Raw genomic sequence first — 17,386 nt, forward strand, 5'->3', positions numbered from 1 at the left:
TTTCACATGTATAGTCTTGGATAATAAACATCCCAGTGAATCGTGAGTTTGCTGCAGGCCTAGTATATTGTCTCATTGTAAAATGCATGTATAAACTCTACAAGTAACCTACTGAATATCATCGAGACAGAGAGATTTTCTTTGGTATGCTAAATGAGAGTGTTAAAAGAGTTCAAAGGGAATTTCGACGTGAGTATGGTGTGCGTAATGTTCCTAAATACGATTCCCTAATTTTGTGGTACCGAACATTTCTAGAAATAAATTTAGGAATGCAGTTATATTGTCAGACTCCAAAGCAGCTATTCTATCAATCGTATCTAAACACACACCTTCATCTCAAACAGCAGAAATAACTAAAATGCTCTCTCAATATTAATATCACTCAAGAAAAAAATTGTATTCCAATGGATACCATCCCATTGTGGAATCCTAGGAAACGAGAATGCAGATGCTTTAGCAAAGAAGGGCAGCACTGCTACTTACAGACCTGTCACTAAATCTACGTATTACTCTGTGAAGAGATTTATACTTAGACTTCAACAAACAAAATTTGATAACTCAATCCCAAGGGAAAAAATGGAACTCTCTGCATCAAAATCCACAGTTAATTCCCGATTTACCACGAAAATCGTCTATGGCTGCATTTAGATTGGCAACAGGCCATGATTGTTTGGCCAAACACCTGCATAGATTTGGAATATATCAGTCCCCTAACTGTCCCCATTGTGCAACTAAAACCAAGGAATGGATTCGGAACACCTCAAAATCTTTGCTTCAATGGCTGGTCATGATAATATCTTTGAAAAATATTGGAGTGCAAGAGATCAAATGACTTTATTGTCAAACGCCTGGCATTAGAAAAGAACAACATTTCTAGAAACAGGTTCTGTGTTAAAAAAAAACAAAACATGCAGGAAGTCGCAGACGAAACCCAGTATGAGAAGCAGCAATCTCTTGGCTTGGTCCCCAAACTCCCCAGATCTAATCCTTCCTGACTTCTTCGTGTGGGCTTTGTTAAAGACATTGTCTGTTCACAGAAACCTAAGAACATTGATGCTCTAAGAGTAAAAATTACTCAAGCTTTTCAACATATCACCCCTCTTATATTACAACTGACATGGGCTGAATTGCATCATCGTTATGAGTTGTGCAGGTTGTGCAATGGGAGTCATGTTGAGCTCTGAGGAATCTCCCATCTTTTAGTGTTATATGCACAAGTAAAGTTCAGTGGTAAATATTTTACAGTATTTTTATTTTATCCATACCCAGACAGATCACACTGTACTTAAAAAAAATTGTACACAATTTTTAAATATTGCATATCTAACAATAAGTTGTTGTTGTTGTTGTTGTTGTTGTTGTTGTTGTTGTTGTTGTTGTTGTTGTTTTATAATGCCAGGCGTTTGGCAATAAAGTCATTTGACCTCTTGCACTCCAATATTTTTCAAAGATATTATCATGACTAGCCACTGAAGCACAGATTTTGAGGTGTTCCGAATCCATTTCTTGGTTTGAGTTGCACAATGGGCAGTTAGGGGACTGATATATTCCAATTCTATGCAGGTGTTTGGCCAAACAATCATGGCCTGTTGCCAATCTAAATGCAGCTACAGACGATTTTCGTGGTAAATCGGGAATTAACTGTGGATTTTGATGCAGAGAGTTCCATTTTTTCCCTTGGGATTGAGTTATCAAATTTTGTTTGTTGAAGTCTAAGTATGTAGATTTAATAAATCTCTTCACAGAGTAATACGTAGATTTAGTAACAGGTCTGTAAGTAGCAGTGCTGCCCTTCTTTGCTAAAGCATCCGCATTCTCGTTTCCCAGGATTCCACAATGGGATGGTATCCATTGGAATACAATTCTTTTATTGAGTGATATTAATTGAGAGAGCATTTTAATTATTTCTGCTGTTTGAGATGAAGATGTGTGTTTAGAGACGATTGATAGAATAGCTGCTTTGGAGTCTGACAGTATAACTGCATTCCTAAATTTATTGATGTGGCATCATAGAAGATTCCTGAGACATTCACTTATTGTAATGATTTCACCATCAAAACTTGTTGTTCCATATCCAAGAGATCTATAAAGTGAGAAGAGACAGCACATAATACCTGCACCGGCACCTTGTTCTCTGGAGATCAAGGATCTGTCAGTGTATAAATGAAGCCAGTTTTGTGGAGGGTACCCGATATTAATTGTCTCTAAAGACAATTGTTTCAGTATTTCAGTGTTTACTTCTGATTTCAGTATTTCTTCTGTTAAATTTAGATTATATTCTATATTTAATAGAGTTAAAGTGTTATCTAACAATAAGTAGAATAATTTTAAAAAAAGTTATATGAGAAGCATCAGAAGTCTTTGGAGGGAGGGAGTGAGTGCTGTTTACTCATCCGCCTGTGTTTTGTAGGTGAAAGTGACTTATCCCAGAAAATGGAACTGTAGAGGAATTTCGAAAGATTGGCTGCATTCTCTTTCACCACGTGGTTAAAATGCCCAAAAACAACACCATAGGAAATGATAGTGATGTAAAAAGTGGAACGTTATAACTATGTTTTTATGCGCAATATGTTTTATGTGCAGGTTATGTGATTTGAAGTAGAGTGAAATTGTTACACCTTTAAGAAACAAAAGAAATCTCATCTTTCTTTCATTCTTTTACATTGCAATATTGATGGCTGACTAGATCATATGCAACATAGCCTCATAATCTCACAGGTGTTTATTTGCATCTTTTCTAGAATGTCAAGAAACACTCACTCAGATAGTTTTGAACATGAAATCATGCTACTTCATTTATTCGAAATGCAAGATCGAAATAATTCCAGTATTTCAGAATCATCTTGTTGGACACCTTCACGATACAATACAACCAGTAAGTAAAACAATCTTATTTATGAATGTTACTGGGACATTAGATATTTAAATTATGTAGAGTAGTGTTCCACAAACTGCGAGTTGCAGGCTAATTTTCGTGGGAAGAGAAATTTTAATGTGAAAACTTTTTACTTCAAAATACAGTAATGAAAAGTTGGAAAGAAGGAAAAATATAACATTTATAAAATCATAATTGGTGTAGGGTTTCATGTTCATATCTGTTGTGCCTTTCAATGAGGAATATTTTACTTGCATTGCTTGCTTTTGTTTATTGTTGCCTCATCTCAGTGTATGTGGACACATGATTGAGTGGTTGACAAAGAGCTGATGATGAAGCAGAGTGCTGAAATGAAAGAGATTTTAAAAAATGAAGGATCTTTAAAATGAAAAAAAGTATGTGCTAATGAAAATGTAATAGTCATGGACATTGTCATTTATTTCTTATGTATGTTTATGCTCGACCATGCCGAAATGTAGTAATTATACACCTGGTAGCAGACCTTTAATGCATTAAAGTACACCTACTCATTAAAGGTCAGGTCTTTCAGTCAATGACGACTCAGGTTACAACTGTTCAGCCAATGACAGGTCAGCTTTCTACCGTTATAAAACCGCAAGTATCGATTATTCTCGGATATGCAATTGAAAGAGAATTAGCGAAAAGTCACGGAGGCTGGAAATCCAATACTATCGCAGAAGTTTATGTTCTGTTACTATAATAATTAGCGTTAATTGTAAATAATATTCAAATAAATTCAATTTGTCATCTCGTTTTTCAATGTCTAATTTAATTTCAATGTTATCTCTGTAGGTTCTTATGGCCTAGCAAGGTCAATGTGAACATCTGTTCCTCGGAAAAAATCAATACTTTCGCGTCTGCCAACATCTCACAACATACGGGACATTGGTCAAGGTCAGATACAAAGAAAATTAATAATATCAAGTTAGAAATATGGTCGAGCATAAAAAGTCGTATGAAACTCGCTTGCGCTCGTTTCATAAATATCCATACTCGCTTCTTAATTACCTTCATTATAGGCTCGTTGCATAATGTACTATTATAGTACAGTTTACATCTCTTTACTGTCCTTACTGAATGATGACTTCGCAAATCAACATAATAATAGTCATATGTGTAGACAAGATTCACCAGCTCAATTTTCACCACACATTCCGATGATTTGTAATATATGCAAGAAACCAAACCACTTGGCAAAGGAAAGAATTGTTTGCTGAAACGTTCTTTAAACACTCAGCAGTTCACAATAGAATCTGAGTATTGGAAGACATTTTATTTAGTGAATCTGGAAAGGGAGAAAATTTGCAGATTCAGAACTGACATTATTGAACATGCTGTTACTTTTTTTTCAATAGGACCTGGGTTCAAAACATCATTGTGCAGTCGTCCAGGACAGCAGCCATTAGCAACTGGTAATAGTGTTCTGGATACACTGCAATTGGATATGTCACATTTGGTTTCTGGTCGTTCAAGTTTACAACACGAAGGAGCACAGAGTTCCAGTGGACCTGCAAGTCTTGCCAACAACTTCTCAACTTCGTCATCTCACACAAAGACAGGCTCTGATGTTCATCTCACAGCGCCCAAAGGTAGAATTCCAGATTTGTATAAGAATTTAATAAGTTGTTGTTAAAAAATGCAGTGTGTTAGGTTTAGTGTTGCTTTTTTTGAAAGAGCTGTTCTCATTGTTTTCCAGAGAACCTCAGAAAAGACGTCTTATCATTACAATCACTACTTATAGATTATTACTGTATAACTTGAAAGATAACACTTATCAGGCACCACTCCATTTCATACTACCATCTTACATTAGTCACCACTTACTTACAAATGGCTTTTAAGGAAGCCGCAGGTTCATTGCTGTCCTCACATAAGGTCGCCATCGGTCCCTATCCTGTGCAAGATTAATCCAGTCTCTATCGTCATATCCCACCTCCTCAAATCCATTTTAATACTATTCTCCCATCTATATCTCTGCCTACCCAAAGGTCTTTTGCTGGGCAACTTTTGTACTGCAGCTGCAAAAGTTGTGTGCCGTGTTCACACGTAAGCCATAAGTAGCGCGCTGCACGCTACTTTTCGTGCTGCACAACCCGAGTGCAGCAAAAGTTGCATCTGGAGGTTGCGAGTCTGTTCACACACAAGGCGCTACTTTTGCAGCCACAGTCATGCTGCAGGTTTCCATCTCCGTGTTGACTTCTCAATAGACATTTTGTGGTTATGTTCGTATTATTAATAACTCATGTGAAAGCTTACTTATCTATTATTTGCTTTTCTGTCCTAACTAGTATTCAGAAATTGGCATTATTTTTACTATAAAGCTTTTAAAAACGCCTATATACTTAAATGATAACCAACAGCATATTTACGTAATCAATGTTGGCAACCCTCTCGTTTGAAACTACACTACAGAAAATTAAAAAAAATGAATTATGTCGTCAGCAAATATGCTCAGACTGTGTTGTGCATTTAATAACTGTTACAAATAATTTATTTTCATCACATCTAACATTAAAATACATCCAAACAATAAAAGTATCATTGGCATGTTTGGGTGGCAACACTGGTCGCAACTGCAGCAAAAGTTTCAACAAAACCGATATCAAAAATGCTGTGGATGCAACTCTGAGAACCCTGTTCACACGTCGCTACTTTTAAGCTGCATGCAGCATGGAAAAGTAGCGGGCAGCAGGTTCGGCAGCCGCTACTTTTCGGGTTGCACCATTGTTCACACGTCGCAGTACGAGAGTTGCACAGTTTTTTGTACTGCATTGCTGCAAAAGTAGCGACGTGTGACCGTACCTTAACACTCCATAGGGAAACTAAATACTAGTAGTGTTGGCTATTTTGAATGACCTATTAAACCCACGTGCTGACAAAACCTACTCCTGTATCTCATAGATGATGTTTAGGTTATTATATTCACTTATTTATAATTTTTTTGTATAATTTTTTTTTTTTTTTATCTAGTTTCCTTGGGAGGTTCTCGTAATGTTCTCACACCCAGGCAAACTATGTCTCTCCGTAGACAAGGCCAATGTCCAATGGCTACTTCAACACCCAGTCGTTTGAAACATTCTCAAGACTGGATTGACCTAAATCCAGCTAGAGATGTAAGTAAAGTGTAGCATTATTTGTATAATTTTGCAAACTTCCTGAGAAGTGAACATCTTTTATAAAGTAACTTTATTCTGTATTTCAGGAAAGTTGCCGGAGATTCAGAAATCTTCTTGATCAGTTACAGCTCTCTCCACTTAGCGATGAAAGTGACACATCAAGTAACACAGCCATTCTTGTCACAAGACTTGGGTATGTTCAAGGAGTTTATGGCTTAAGGTGAAAAATAAGAGAAAATGGAAGAAAATCTTGGACTTCAGTAAAAAGTCACAAATGGAATGCATTTCTCTACCAGTGAAATTAGTCACATTGTCATGAATTTATTCATTCATAAAAAGGTTTTTTCAAGTTTATAATTATGCAAATAATAGAAGAGAAGTTCTTAGAAATACAGTGAAGTTAGCTCAGTCGCAATGTAACCATTGTTCCTATATCTTTAAAATATGATATCTAACACTATTAATCCAATTTCTTACCTATTCGCAATTTTTAATGACCTTGTAGAAGTCTTAAGAATCTTTACAGTGATGATAGGAACTGGTGTCTTGATATCTGTTTTTTTGATCCGAGCATATTTTATTTTCTGCAGGAAAATCGCGGAATCATCTGGTATGAACAGAGATCGATCTCCAACACCTCCACGTCAACCTCCTATTCCGGGTTCATACCCACAGGTTAGCAGAGACCCAACGTCCTCGTTTAGCTGGACTCCACCTCTGTTATCAAGCATCCAACATGGTAAGTTTGTTTTTAATATCACTTAACTGACTTTGAACTTATATTATATGAGAGTTAGATAAAAAGAATGGCAACATTGCTATAATTTTGAAGTGGCTTTATTATCAGAGGAAACACGACTGACATTCTGTCAATATAATCGCTCCCTATGTTTACCACCTTCTGCCACACTTGTGAAAAACATCATACACCATCAACGATTCTATGTCTGTTGATGTCCCGAAGTGACCACCCTATGGCATGAATAATGGCATCTTTTCTGTTATAATGCTTCCTCTGTGTGTGTGTGTGTGGTTTCTCTCTCTCTCTCTCTCTCTCTCTCTCTCTCTCTCTCTCTCTCTCTCTCTGGCACTTCTCCAATATATAACAGGAAATAAACTGACAATCGTTCTGCGTAAGAACAATATGTTTTCTGCTTGATTTTCGATTCTTTACTGAGCCTGCTTCTTTAAATCTTTTAGTGAGTCGTCTAATTGTTTTGGCAGAAGACATAGGTCTGTTTGGAAACTTTATTCGAAATTTTCGTCTTGTTTTCGCACTCGACCTTATGCCTTTTATGTACGTATTTTACATATACATACATTCACACAATAAAGGCTGGTTCACAATAAACCGGAAACGAGAATTGGAACGAAAACGAAAACGGTAAAATTGTTAAAATGTATACATTTAAATGTGAGCATTCACAATTAACGAAAAGCTTGCCAGAGCCCGAGATCGGGAATGGAGAGTTGGCCAAGTTTCAACTTTGGCGTTCACGTTTCCGATCACAGCCCACTAGATTCATTCTATTGCCATCTAAAAGCTATTTTGTAGCAAGAAGACTGTGACATAACCTATGCATTATTTTGTTCTGTGCTGTGCATCATGGAGAAGTTTTATTTGATGAGATTCTAATATTGAGTGTTGAGGAAAATCCTCACGTTTACGATAAGTGGCGCGCCTCGTATAAAGATGAGAAAATAAGGGAGAATGCATGGCTTTCAATAGCTGCATCTTTGAACACCGATTGGAAGCGAATCATATTTTATTACTGTATTGGTTGTATTACACACTACATATTCACGCTTCAATTCAATACCGTAACTACTGTTGTGTTCATTTTTGTTCTATTACAAATGTTTCTTCTCTATTTTACATTATGGTAGACTTAAAATAGGTTGTGATAATAAATATGCATGGCATATTTATAGTACCGTACCTAATGAAATGTTTCAGTTGAAATTTCGAAGTTGGTTAACCTGTGTTTATGTTGGCTGCCTTGTACTCATGAGACAATGTCATTGGTCAATTATACACAAATAACATCAGAATGCGTAATATCGACTTTACATTTCGTTATTGACATGCATATCGATATGCATAGTCGTCTACGTTCTCGGTTTATTGTGAATAAAAAATTTTCATATTCACGTCCTCTGCTTCTCGTTTTCATTCTGGTTCTCGTTCCCGGTTTATTGTGAACCAGCCTTGAGAATTTGTTGCTAGGCATTACCTAAATACACAATAATCACTAAACTTTATACACTCACGTTGTACACTTGAATTGAGAGTTTCATTACACGACTTCTAAGCACACTGAATGCCATATGGCTACTGGAGGTCGATTGCATGGAAGAAACTGTTACACACACGTCAGAAACCACGCAGGACGTGGCCGACCGGATGGCTGGCCACTGTTTTCTGGGACCTTTGATAATAATAGATCTGTACTAATACAACATAAGGGATAATGCCGTAAATTCCACATATTTTGTATGTAGATTTGGAAAATGTCCTTAAATGAAATAAAAAGCTGAGCTTGCATTGCATTTAAAAATAAAAAGTTTAAAAAAAGCTGTAGGAAGAGTAAAAAAATTCAAGTTTTATGAAACACTTTGTGGGACAAGAGGTGTCATGTTGTTTGGGGAACTATGTTGCAAGATTAATGAGCTGTGATTGGTAGAAGGAAACTAAATGGGGAGAATAAGAGAACAACTGCATGAAAAAACTTAACACAAAATTCAGAGACATCTGTATCATAGTAGACATATACAACATTATAGTATATTTCAAATGGGAAGCAAATTATGCAACAGCCAATGGACACAAAATATTACTAGAACCTTACCGCTTCATGCATACAGAATCCTACTGCTTTTCTTTTGCTCCTTCTGATTAGACATTGGTTGTGATCCTCTCAAGGATAAGCTGCTTGTCATTTGAAAATTGCAGTAGCTAGATATTTAATGACCACATGGCCACTTGTAATGATAATATTATTATAATATAAAATATGTCCTTGCTTACTAATGGATTTATAATCTTTTTCCTTAAAAAAGTATATATATTTTTTTTTGGCAAGGGAGCAAAATTCTGCCTTTCAAATGTTGATTGGTTGATTGCTAATGCTCAGCGTATTGGAGTTCTTGCATTTGCCTTCTTCCTCCATGTCGTAATGACAGATATTAGCAGTTAAATTGTTATACTCGACCATGCCGAAATGTAGTAATTATACACCTGGTAGCAGCCCTTTAATGGACCTCATTAAAGTACACCTATTCATTAAAGTTCAGGTGTTCCACCAATCAGAAAACACCATTGTAGCAATATGAAAGCGCAAGTATCGATTATAATTGGATATATGCAATCGAAAGACAACTAGTGAAACGTCACAGAGGCTGGAAATCCAATACTGTCGCAGAAGGTTATGTTCTGTTACTATAATAATTAGAGTTAATTGTAAATAATATTCAAATAAATTAAATTTGTCATCTCGTTTTTCACTGTATAAATCAATTTCAAGGTTATATCAAGATTAATGTTTATTTTACTCTCTAGATTATATCAAGGTCAATGACATTTGTTTCTCGGAAAAAATCAATACTTTCGCTCTGCACACATCTCACAATTTACGAGATATTGCACAAGGTCAGTTCCGCTCCCCAATCAGATAAGAATAACATGAATACTTATGAATAATTTCAAGTTAGAAATATGGTCGAGCATAAAAAGTCGTATGAAACTTGCCTATAATGGTAATTAAGACGTTCGTATGAAAATTATGAAACTCACTTGCGCTCGTTTCATAAACATACTCGCGTCTTAATTACTACCATTGCATAATGTACTATTATAGTTCTTAAGGTGTATCATATCCATTATAGTATTATCTTCTGTACAAAGTAAACAGGAGTAGGAAATGTTTCAAATGTTGAATTTATCTTTGTTTTTATATTTGTTTATCAAGTTGAATAAAGGAAAACAATTTTCTGAATAAGAAAAAAAAAAAGGATTTATTTATATTTAACTCAATTTTTCAGCTCAAAGAGAAATATCTACATCTAGACAAGAACGAGATGCTGGGACAGGAAACCAACCCGAAAAAGAGGAACAGAAACAAAGAAAAGAAAACAGGTATGCTGGCTTATTCACAAACAGATTGATACAGTGAATGATACAAGAATTTTCAGAGAGTGGGGTGATTTTTAAGGTTGTACTGACACTTAGAAATCCTATTTCTGAGATGATTTTGAGTAAAAAGTTGTTGTTGTTTTCTAATGCCAGGCGTTTGACAATAAAGTCATTTGACCTCTTGCACTCCAATATTTTCAAAGATATTATCATGGCCAGCCACTGAAGCACAGATTTTGAGGTTTTGAAAATGGCAAGTTGTAGCTGATTTAAGTGAACACCATATTTTAACGTTTTGGTGGCTACTTCATTCACACACAACCCCCGGAATGTCTGGAGGACCACACCTGCTGTTGGTCGACGGGTCCATTGGACCTAGCTGTGAAATCTTGTTGATCTCCAGCCTTCCCTCCTTAAGCCACTGGAGGACGATTTTAGTGCCATAGCAGGTTAGCACTAGGATTTGAGTAAAAAGTTCGTATGAACAAAGATACTTTTAGAAGTACCGAAATCAGAAGTAAACACTGAAATACTGAAACAATTGTCTTTAGAGACAATTAATATTAGGTACCCTCCACAAAACTGGCTTCATTTATACACCGACGGATCCTTGATCTCCAGAGAACAAGGTGCCGGAGCAGGTGTTACATGCTGTCTCTTCTCACTTTATAGATCTCTTGGATATGGAACAACAAGTTTTGATTGTGAAATCATTGCAATAAGTGAATGTCTCAGGAATCTTCTATGCCACATCAATAAATTTAGAAATGCAGTTATATTGTCAGATTCCAAAGCAGCTGTTCTATCAATCGTCTCTAAACACACACCTTCATCTCAAACAGCAGAAATAATTAAAATGCTCTCTCAATTAATATCACTCAATAAAAGAATTGTATTCCAATGGATACCATCCCATTGTGGAATCCTGGGAAACGAGAATGCGGATGCTTTAGCAAAGAAGGGCAGCACTGCTACTTACAGACCTGTTACTAAATCTACGTATTACTCTGTGAAGAGATTTATTAAATCTACATACTTAGACTTCAACAAACAAAATTTGATAACTCAATCCCAAGGGAAAAAATGGAACTCTCTGCATCAAAATCCACAGTTAATTCCCGATTTACCACGAAAATCGTCTGTAGCTGCATTTAGATTGGCAACAGGCCATGATTGTTTGGCCAAACACCTGCATAGAATTGGAATATATCAGTCCCCTAACTGCCCATTGTGCACTTCAAATCAAGAAATGGATTCGGAACACCTCAAAATCTGTGCTTCAGTGGCTGGTCATGATAATATCTTTGAAAAATATTGGAGTGCAAGAGGTCAAATGACTTTATTGTCAAACGCCTGGCATTAGAAAACAACAACAACTTTTAGAAGTAGGTAATTACAATATGTACTTATTTCCAATTTTGAGAAACACGTTACTGTGAAATCAGATTTGAAAGTAATGCAGCCCTATACTATAAATGCAGTAACATTTGTGTCAATTTTTACTCAATGAATAGTATATAAAAAAAGTTGTTAGAAGAAATAGCGCAGTGGTAGAACATCCACATGAACTGTGTTATTCTGGTTAACATATTAGAAACTCAGTATATTCATGTTTATTTATTAATGATGTGAAATTATTATTGGGAATAAATTTGAATAAGGAACAAAAAAAAGTTTTCTTCCAAGGCAGGATTCGAACCACGGAAGTCTTAGTTACCAGTGTATCGTGCTCTGGAGTGAACAAGGCTCTGAAATCAGCTAAAAGGGTCGGTTCGGTTTTTTTTTTTTTTTTTTTTTTGCCACTACTGTACATTGTGCCCATCACTTTTATGGTTTTAAATAATTGCTTTGTTGTGAATAAAATTTCAAATGTTGCATTTAGTTTTAATAATATCTTGTTTTATATTTTTCTAGTGGAACAGATGATAGAAGTAAACCATCAGCATCGTAATGAAAGCTGCAATAAATCTGCTGAATGGCTGTGTTGTCAAGTTTCAACTGTGTAATTACATTCTTGTTACTGTGTAGTTAACCATATCAATTAATACAGAATCTCAAGTATTGGTGTTGCCTCCATATATTAGTAAAAGTCATTGTGTATCATATTAGGTAATTTAATTGAAAATTGTAAATTTTATTAAAATTAACAAATCATTAAAAATGGTAAATTAATTTTTACTACTTCTGAACTCAATTAGTTTGTGCTCACAATTTATTTAAAGAGAAGAAAACACATTGATATGGTATGAATAAGTGGAAGCAAAACGAAATTTTGATCAGTAAAGTACACCATGACCCAGAAATCATGGTGAGGTTTCAAACAGTTAATTGTATTGTTGGAATAAAAAAATAACACACATATGAAACAGGTGTCGAATAAAAGACTAACTCACCTTTTTTTTTTTAAATTGGTCTCAAAAGACAGGCAGCAATCGAACAAATACAGTAATATTCATTCCATGGCTACGATTATACACAGGATGGATGTCCGTGTAGTGTGTTTTGTGGCTAGCAAAATTTGAATCTGTGACTCGTGTGTGACGTGAGTATCATCATGTGTTTAATGGAGAACTACCATACGAAAATAACATTGTTGATAGGAGAATTTGTTGAACATGAGTGTGATAACTCTAAAGTTAATGTTTCGTGTGCCCTTGCCAGAGACCGCGTGATTGGTCCAGTTTTCTTTGCAGAATACACCATGACAAAACACAATTACCTAGACATGCTGGATCCATTTGCAGTATCCCAATTTAATGACGGTGTGATCTTTCAGCAAAATGGCGCCCTTCCATACTATTCCAACATTATTAAGGAATTTTTTCTTGAGACATTTCAACAGTTTTGAATTAGAAGGGACAGATGGGATCTATGATCTCCACGCTGTCCGGACTTGACATCTTTGAAATTTTTATTTGTGGGTGTATCTGAAGCAAATTATCTACAATGTTCTATTCACAACATTCAACACTTGAATCAGGGAAGCTGCTAAATCTGTCACTCCTAATGTTCTTCATTCAATGTGACAGGAAGTGAAACAATGTTCAAGACATTTGCTGAGTCACCAATGTAGCCCATGTAGACTTTTGATAAATATGTAATAAAAATTATTTTAGTTGTTTTTTAATTAAATTAATGTTTTTGAAACCTCACTATGACTTTTGGAACACAACTTTACTATCAATGCATGCGGTGGCCTATTTTTTTTTCTTTTGTTATTCCATGTTCCAGTAAAGTGTATATATTTGTAGTAAATGAAAAAGAAAGATTTTGCTGTTTTTATTTTAGACTCTAGAAAAAAGTACATGTATTTCAGTAACATTTGTGTCATTTTTTACTCAATGAATAATATATAAAAAAAGTTGTTAGAAGAAATAGTGCAGTGATAGAACATCCACATGAACTGTGTTATTCTGGTTAACATATTAGAAACTCAGTATGTTCATATTTATTTATTAATGATATAAAATTATTATTTTTGTTCAGTGTCATACATAAAAATGGTATCTATCATATGTTATCTAATATCATTGAGTATATAGATTATCAGAAATTTACTTGAAAAGAAAATTCATTTCAATCTTCAACTAAAATGTATGAATGATTTTCTTTCTGAAAACTAAATTAACAACATAATTTTATGAAAAACTATTTCTCGTTTTCGTGAAGATTTCCTACATTAAAAATTTAATTCGTCAACACTGATTACAAGAAAAATATCTGTTCTAATATTAACCATTCCTGCAACCTTTGTCTGTTAGAAAAACATCTGCATCATTGAAGATAATCCACTATAATTTACGAAATTCATGAACATAGAGACTTCTGAACAGATTGAGACCAAAGAGGACTTCAAGTTCCACTGATCATTTTATGATGCAGAGAATTGTCACTTTGAGATGAACTACAAGTACTTGAAAAAATTAAAAACCTCTATTTTCTTATTTTATGCGTGCATTTATTAAATTATAGCGCGAAATTGCAGCAGTCTGTGTATCTATCTTCGAGGTATATTAGCTCGCACTTCATGTTTATTATGACTAAAACTTCAGAACTGAGGACCATTTTTGCAAAACTTGCTAACTGCAAAATTTGCAAAATTGAGATTTTGGTGGATTCGTTAACATCAAGCAGGTCTCTACACAATGTTAAAGTTATGGTAGTAAAATTGAATTATTTTTCTTCATTGTAGTGTGTCAAAGTGTGATGGTTGCACCAGCGAATAGGGATTATAAAGAATGGACACTTCGCGTCGGTACTTTTGATGTAGCCGGACTGATTTCAATGACCTTCAAGCCAGCTAAAGCGTGAAATTCGGCTTTCTCCCTAGAGTTGGCGCTGACATCACACCAGCTAGCAGTCGACACAGCGGAAATATAATACATATAATTAATACATCTAGGTACATTATGTACTCAAATAAAATAAATTGGATCCATAAAATAATAAATCCGTCATTAACTGTAATGTCTAGACTCTAGAGTTCCTTTATAATGAGAGCTGAGTCGTTGACCCCAACAACAATTAAAATATGTAATGATTTGATAGCACTGAAAATGGAAAAACAAAACTCTTACGAGAAGTAAAACCATATACCTATATTATATTATATACAAATATTAAACGAATTTGATACTTTTATATTATTTTATAATATAATTTATTATATATTATCTGAAATATAAACAATTATTATTACAACTAGTTCGTCACTGAGAAATAAGGAAAAGCTGTTAACTTGAATTTATTTGAAGCAAAAGATTACTGGATTATGCAATAAGGTAGGCGATGTTTGAATCCTGTGTCTCAACTCCATTCTCAATTATTATCTTAGCCTATGCTCGATTACACTAACCTCTAGCGCTTGAAAGTAGAACTAAACGCTGGCGCACAGAGAAACAAAACACGGGCAAATTCGCTTAGTGTCCATTCTTTATAATCCCTATTCGCTGGTTGCACTTATAACCTACTTGTCTCCATTCAGTTTTTTGTGTCTCCTGTAAAATTTAGTTTTTTCAGTTAGCAAGTTTTGCAAAAACGGTCCTCAATTGTAATGCTACACTGCTGAAAGAACAGTCATAATTTTGTAAATGCTAGTGGAAAGTGGGCTACATTAAACATTCCCAAAAGTGACTTTCTGTGATGAAGAGTCTAACAAAATTTTGTGTATAGTAATTTGAAAGATTTGAATGGGTTTATGAATTCTTAATGAAATTACGAGGGGGATCCAGGAAATAACGACCGTTTTGTTGTAATAATTAAAAAAATATATATTTATTTGAAAAAACAAAGTCTGTTACATAACTGAAGCTTCCTTTACTTCTCTACATAATCACCACCTACATTTAAACATTTGTCGTATCTGTTCACTAGCTTTAGAATTCCCGTGTTATACTCCTCTGCCGCCAGTTCATTAAGCCAGGTGTTCACTGTCTTCTTTAACTCTTCATCACTTCCAAAACGCGTACCACCCAGAAAGCCTTTCAGCTTAGTGAAAAGGTGAAAATCGCTAGGAGCAAGGTCTGGACTATAGGGCGGATGATCAAAGATTTCCCAACCGAATTGATCCAGCAATTCTCGAGTTGAAGCAGCAGTGTGCGGACGGGCGTTGTCGTGAAGAAGCACAACTCCTCTCGAAAGCATTCCTCGTCTCTTGTTTTGGATGGCTCGCCGTAGTTTTCGTAAAGTCTCACAATAACGATTTGCATTGATCGTAGTGCCTTTTGGCATGAAATCCAGCAAAAGAACACCTTTGCGATCCCAAAAGACAGTAGCCATGACTTTTTGTGTTGAGAGAGTCTGTTTGAATTTTCTCGGTTTCTTGGATGATGAGGGATGATGCCACTGACGTGATTGGCGCTTGGTCTCTGGGGTGTTGTGAGACACCCAGGTCTCATCAGCAGTCACAATTTGATCAAGAAAGGCGTCTCCATCTGTGTGATATCGCATCAAGAATGTCAATGCTGAGGCCATTCTCTGAGTTTTGTGTTGGTCACTCAGTTGCCATGGAACCCATCGTGCACAGATTTTGTGGTAGCCAAGATGTTGCGACACAATTTCACCAAGCAAAGAACGAGAAATGTCAGGAAAGGCAATATGCAATTCGTCGAGTGATGTGCGCCTGTCTTGCAAGATTCTGTCGTTCACTTTAGTCTTCAGGTCTTCTGTGATGAGTGATGGGCGTCCGGGTCGAATTTCATCGTGGACATTTGTTCGCCCATTGTTGAACATTTCGTACCATTTTCTTACATTTCTTTCATTCATTACAGTATCACCATACACTTCTTTCAATTGCCGGTAAATTTCTGCAGGTTTCAAATGTCGGGCATTCAAAAATCGAATCACACTCCTCACCTCACAGTCGGCGGGATTATCAATCACGTCGTTCATTTTGAAGTGACACAAAATGCACAATGGCGACTTGTTGCAACCAGTACTCGCAACATTATGAGAACACATGTTAAGGAAGCCAGTTGACCTTCAAACAAGGAAGGGGAGTCAGCTGCGCGGCGGGTATGCGTGAATGGTCGTTATTTCCTGGATCCCCCTCGTACTTTATTGTAATTGTAGTGATATAAACTCGTTTTGCACTTGCACTTTCAGATTACCATTCAAGTCTAGAAATTAGATTTTATGTTAAGTTACAGTCATAGTTCAGAAAGTATATACCATAAATGAAACTACAGTTCAAACGTACAGTTCAAATAATGCAATATGGACTGAAAACAGTCAAACTGGTCATTTGCAGTTATCGTGGTTTACACTATAAGGAGACAGTAACATTCATGCCTGATAGGAGATGTAATAACGAAACCACTGCCAATTTTTCCTGTGCAATATTTTTAATATCTTATTTGTAAGAGTTGAAGACAGAAACAAGATTTTTACTGGTGTAATGCACTTCCATTCAAAAGCACCTTATGTCCAACAATTAACAGCTTCGTGAAGTATATGACATCTAAATTAACTTTTTTGCCACACGTACATAAAATGCTATTCTTATACATAAGGGTTTATTGGTCAGCTTCAGCAACATTCATTAGATTTCACTTGATAAACATCAACTGGACGGGCTATTCCATCTCAAATCGACCGAAATATAGAGAAAATTGACCTTGCAATTTTTAAATACAATGAAACTTTTTCTGTCCGTAGACAACTGTGATATAATGCTTTGTGCAAAGTTTGAGGCATCAGAACTTAATAGTGTTTAAATTAATCATATTTAAATTTATCGTATTT

The 17,386-nt window shown here is 35.5% G+C and overlaps 1 protein-coding gene across 1 annotated transcript in view; it reads left to right on the forward strand.

The window, feature by feature from the left end:
• Nucleotides 1-17,036, forward strand: part of LOC138693050 (E3 ubiquitin-protein ligase TRIM37-like) — a 63,396-nt gene extending 46,360 nt beyond the window's left edge. The window contains exons 12-18 of the mRNA XM_069816605.1: nt 2,742-2,875; nt 4,252-4,485; nt 5,867-6,009; nt 6,099-6,205; nt 6,603-6,751; nt 10,054-10,147; nt 12,059-17,036. Coding sequence (XP_069672706.1) covers nt 2,742-2,875; nt 4,252-4,485; nt 5,867-6,009; nt 6,099-6,205; nt 6,603-6,751; nt 10,054-10,147; nt 12,059-12,095 — 898 coding nt within the window. The 3' untranslated portion in view covers nt 12,096-17,036. The remainder of the gene's footprint in view (nt 1-2,741; nt 2,876-4,251; nt 4,486-5,866; nt 6,010-6,098; nt 6,206-6,602; nt 6,752-10,053; nt 10,148-12,058) is intronic.
• Nucleotides 17,037-17,386: the final 350 nt, after the last annotated feature.

Source organism: Periplaneta americana, chromosome 17 (assembly GCF_040183065.1).
Source record: "Periplaneta americana isolate PAMFEO1 chromosome 17, P.americana_PAMFEO1_priV1, whole genome shotgun sequence".
NCBI lineage: Eukaryota > Metazoa > Arthropoda > Insecta > Blattodea > Blattidae > Periplaneta > Periplaneta americana.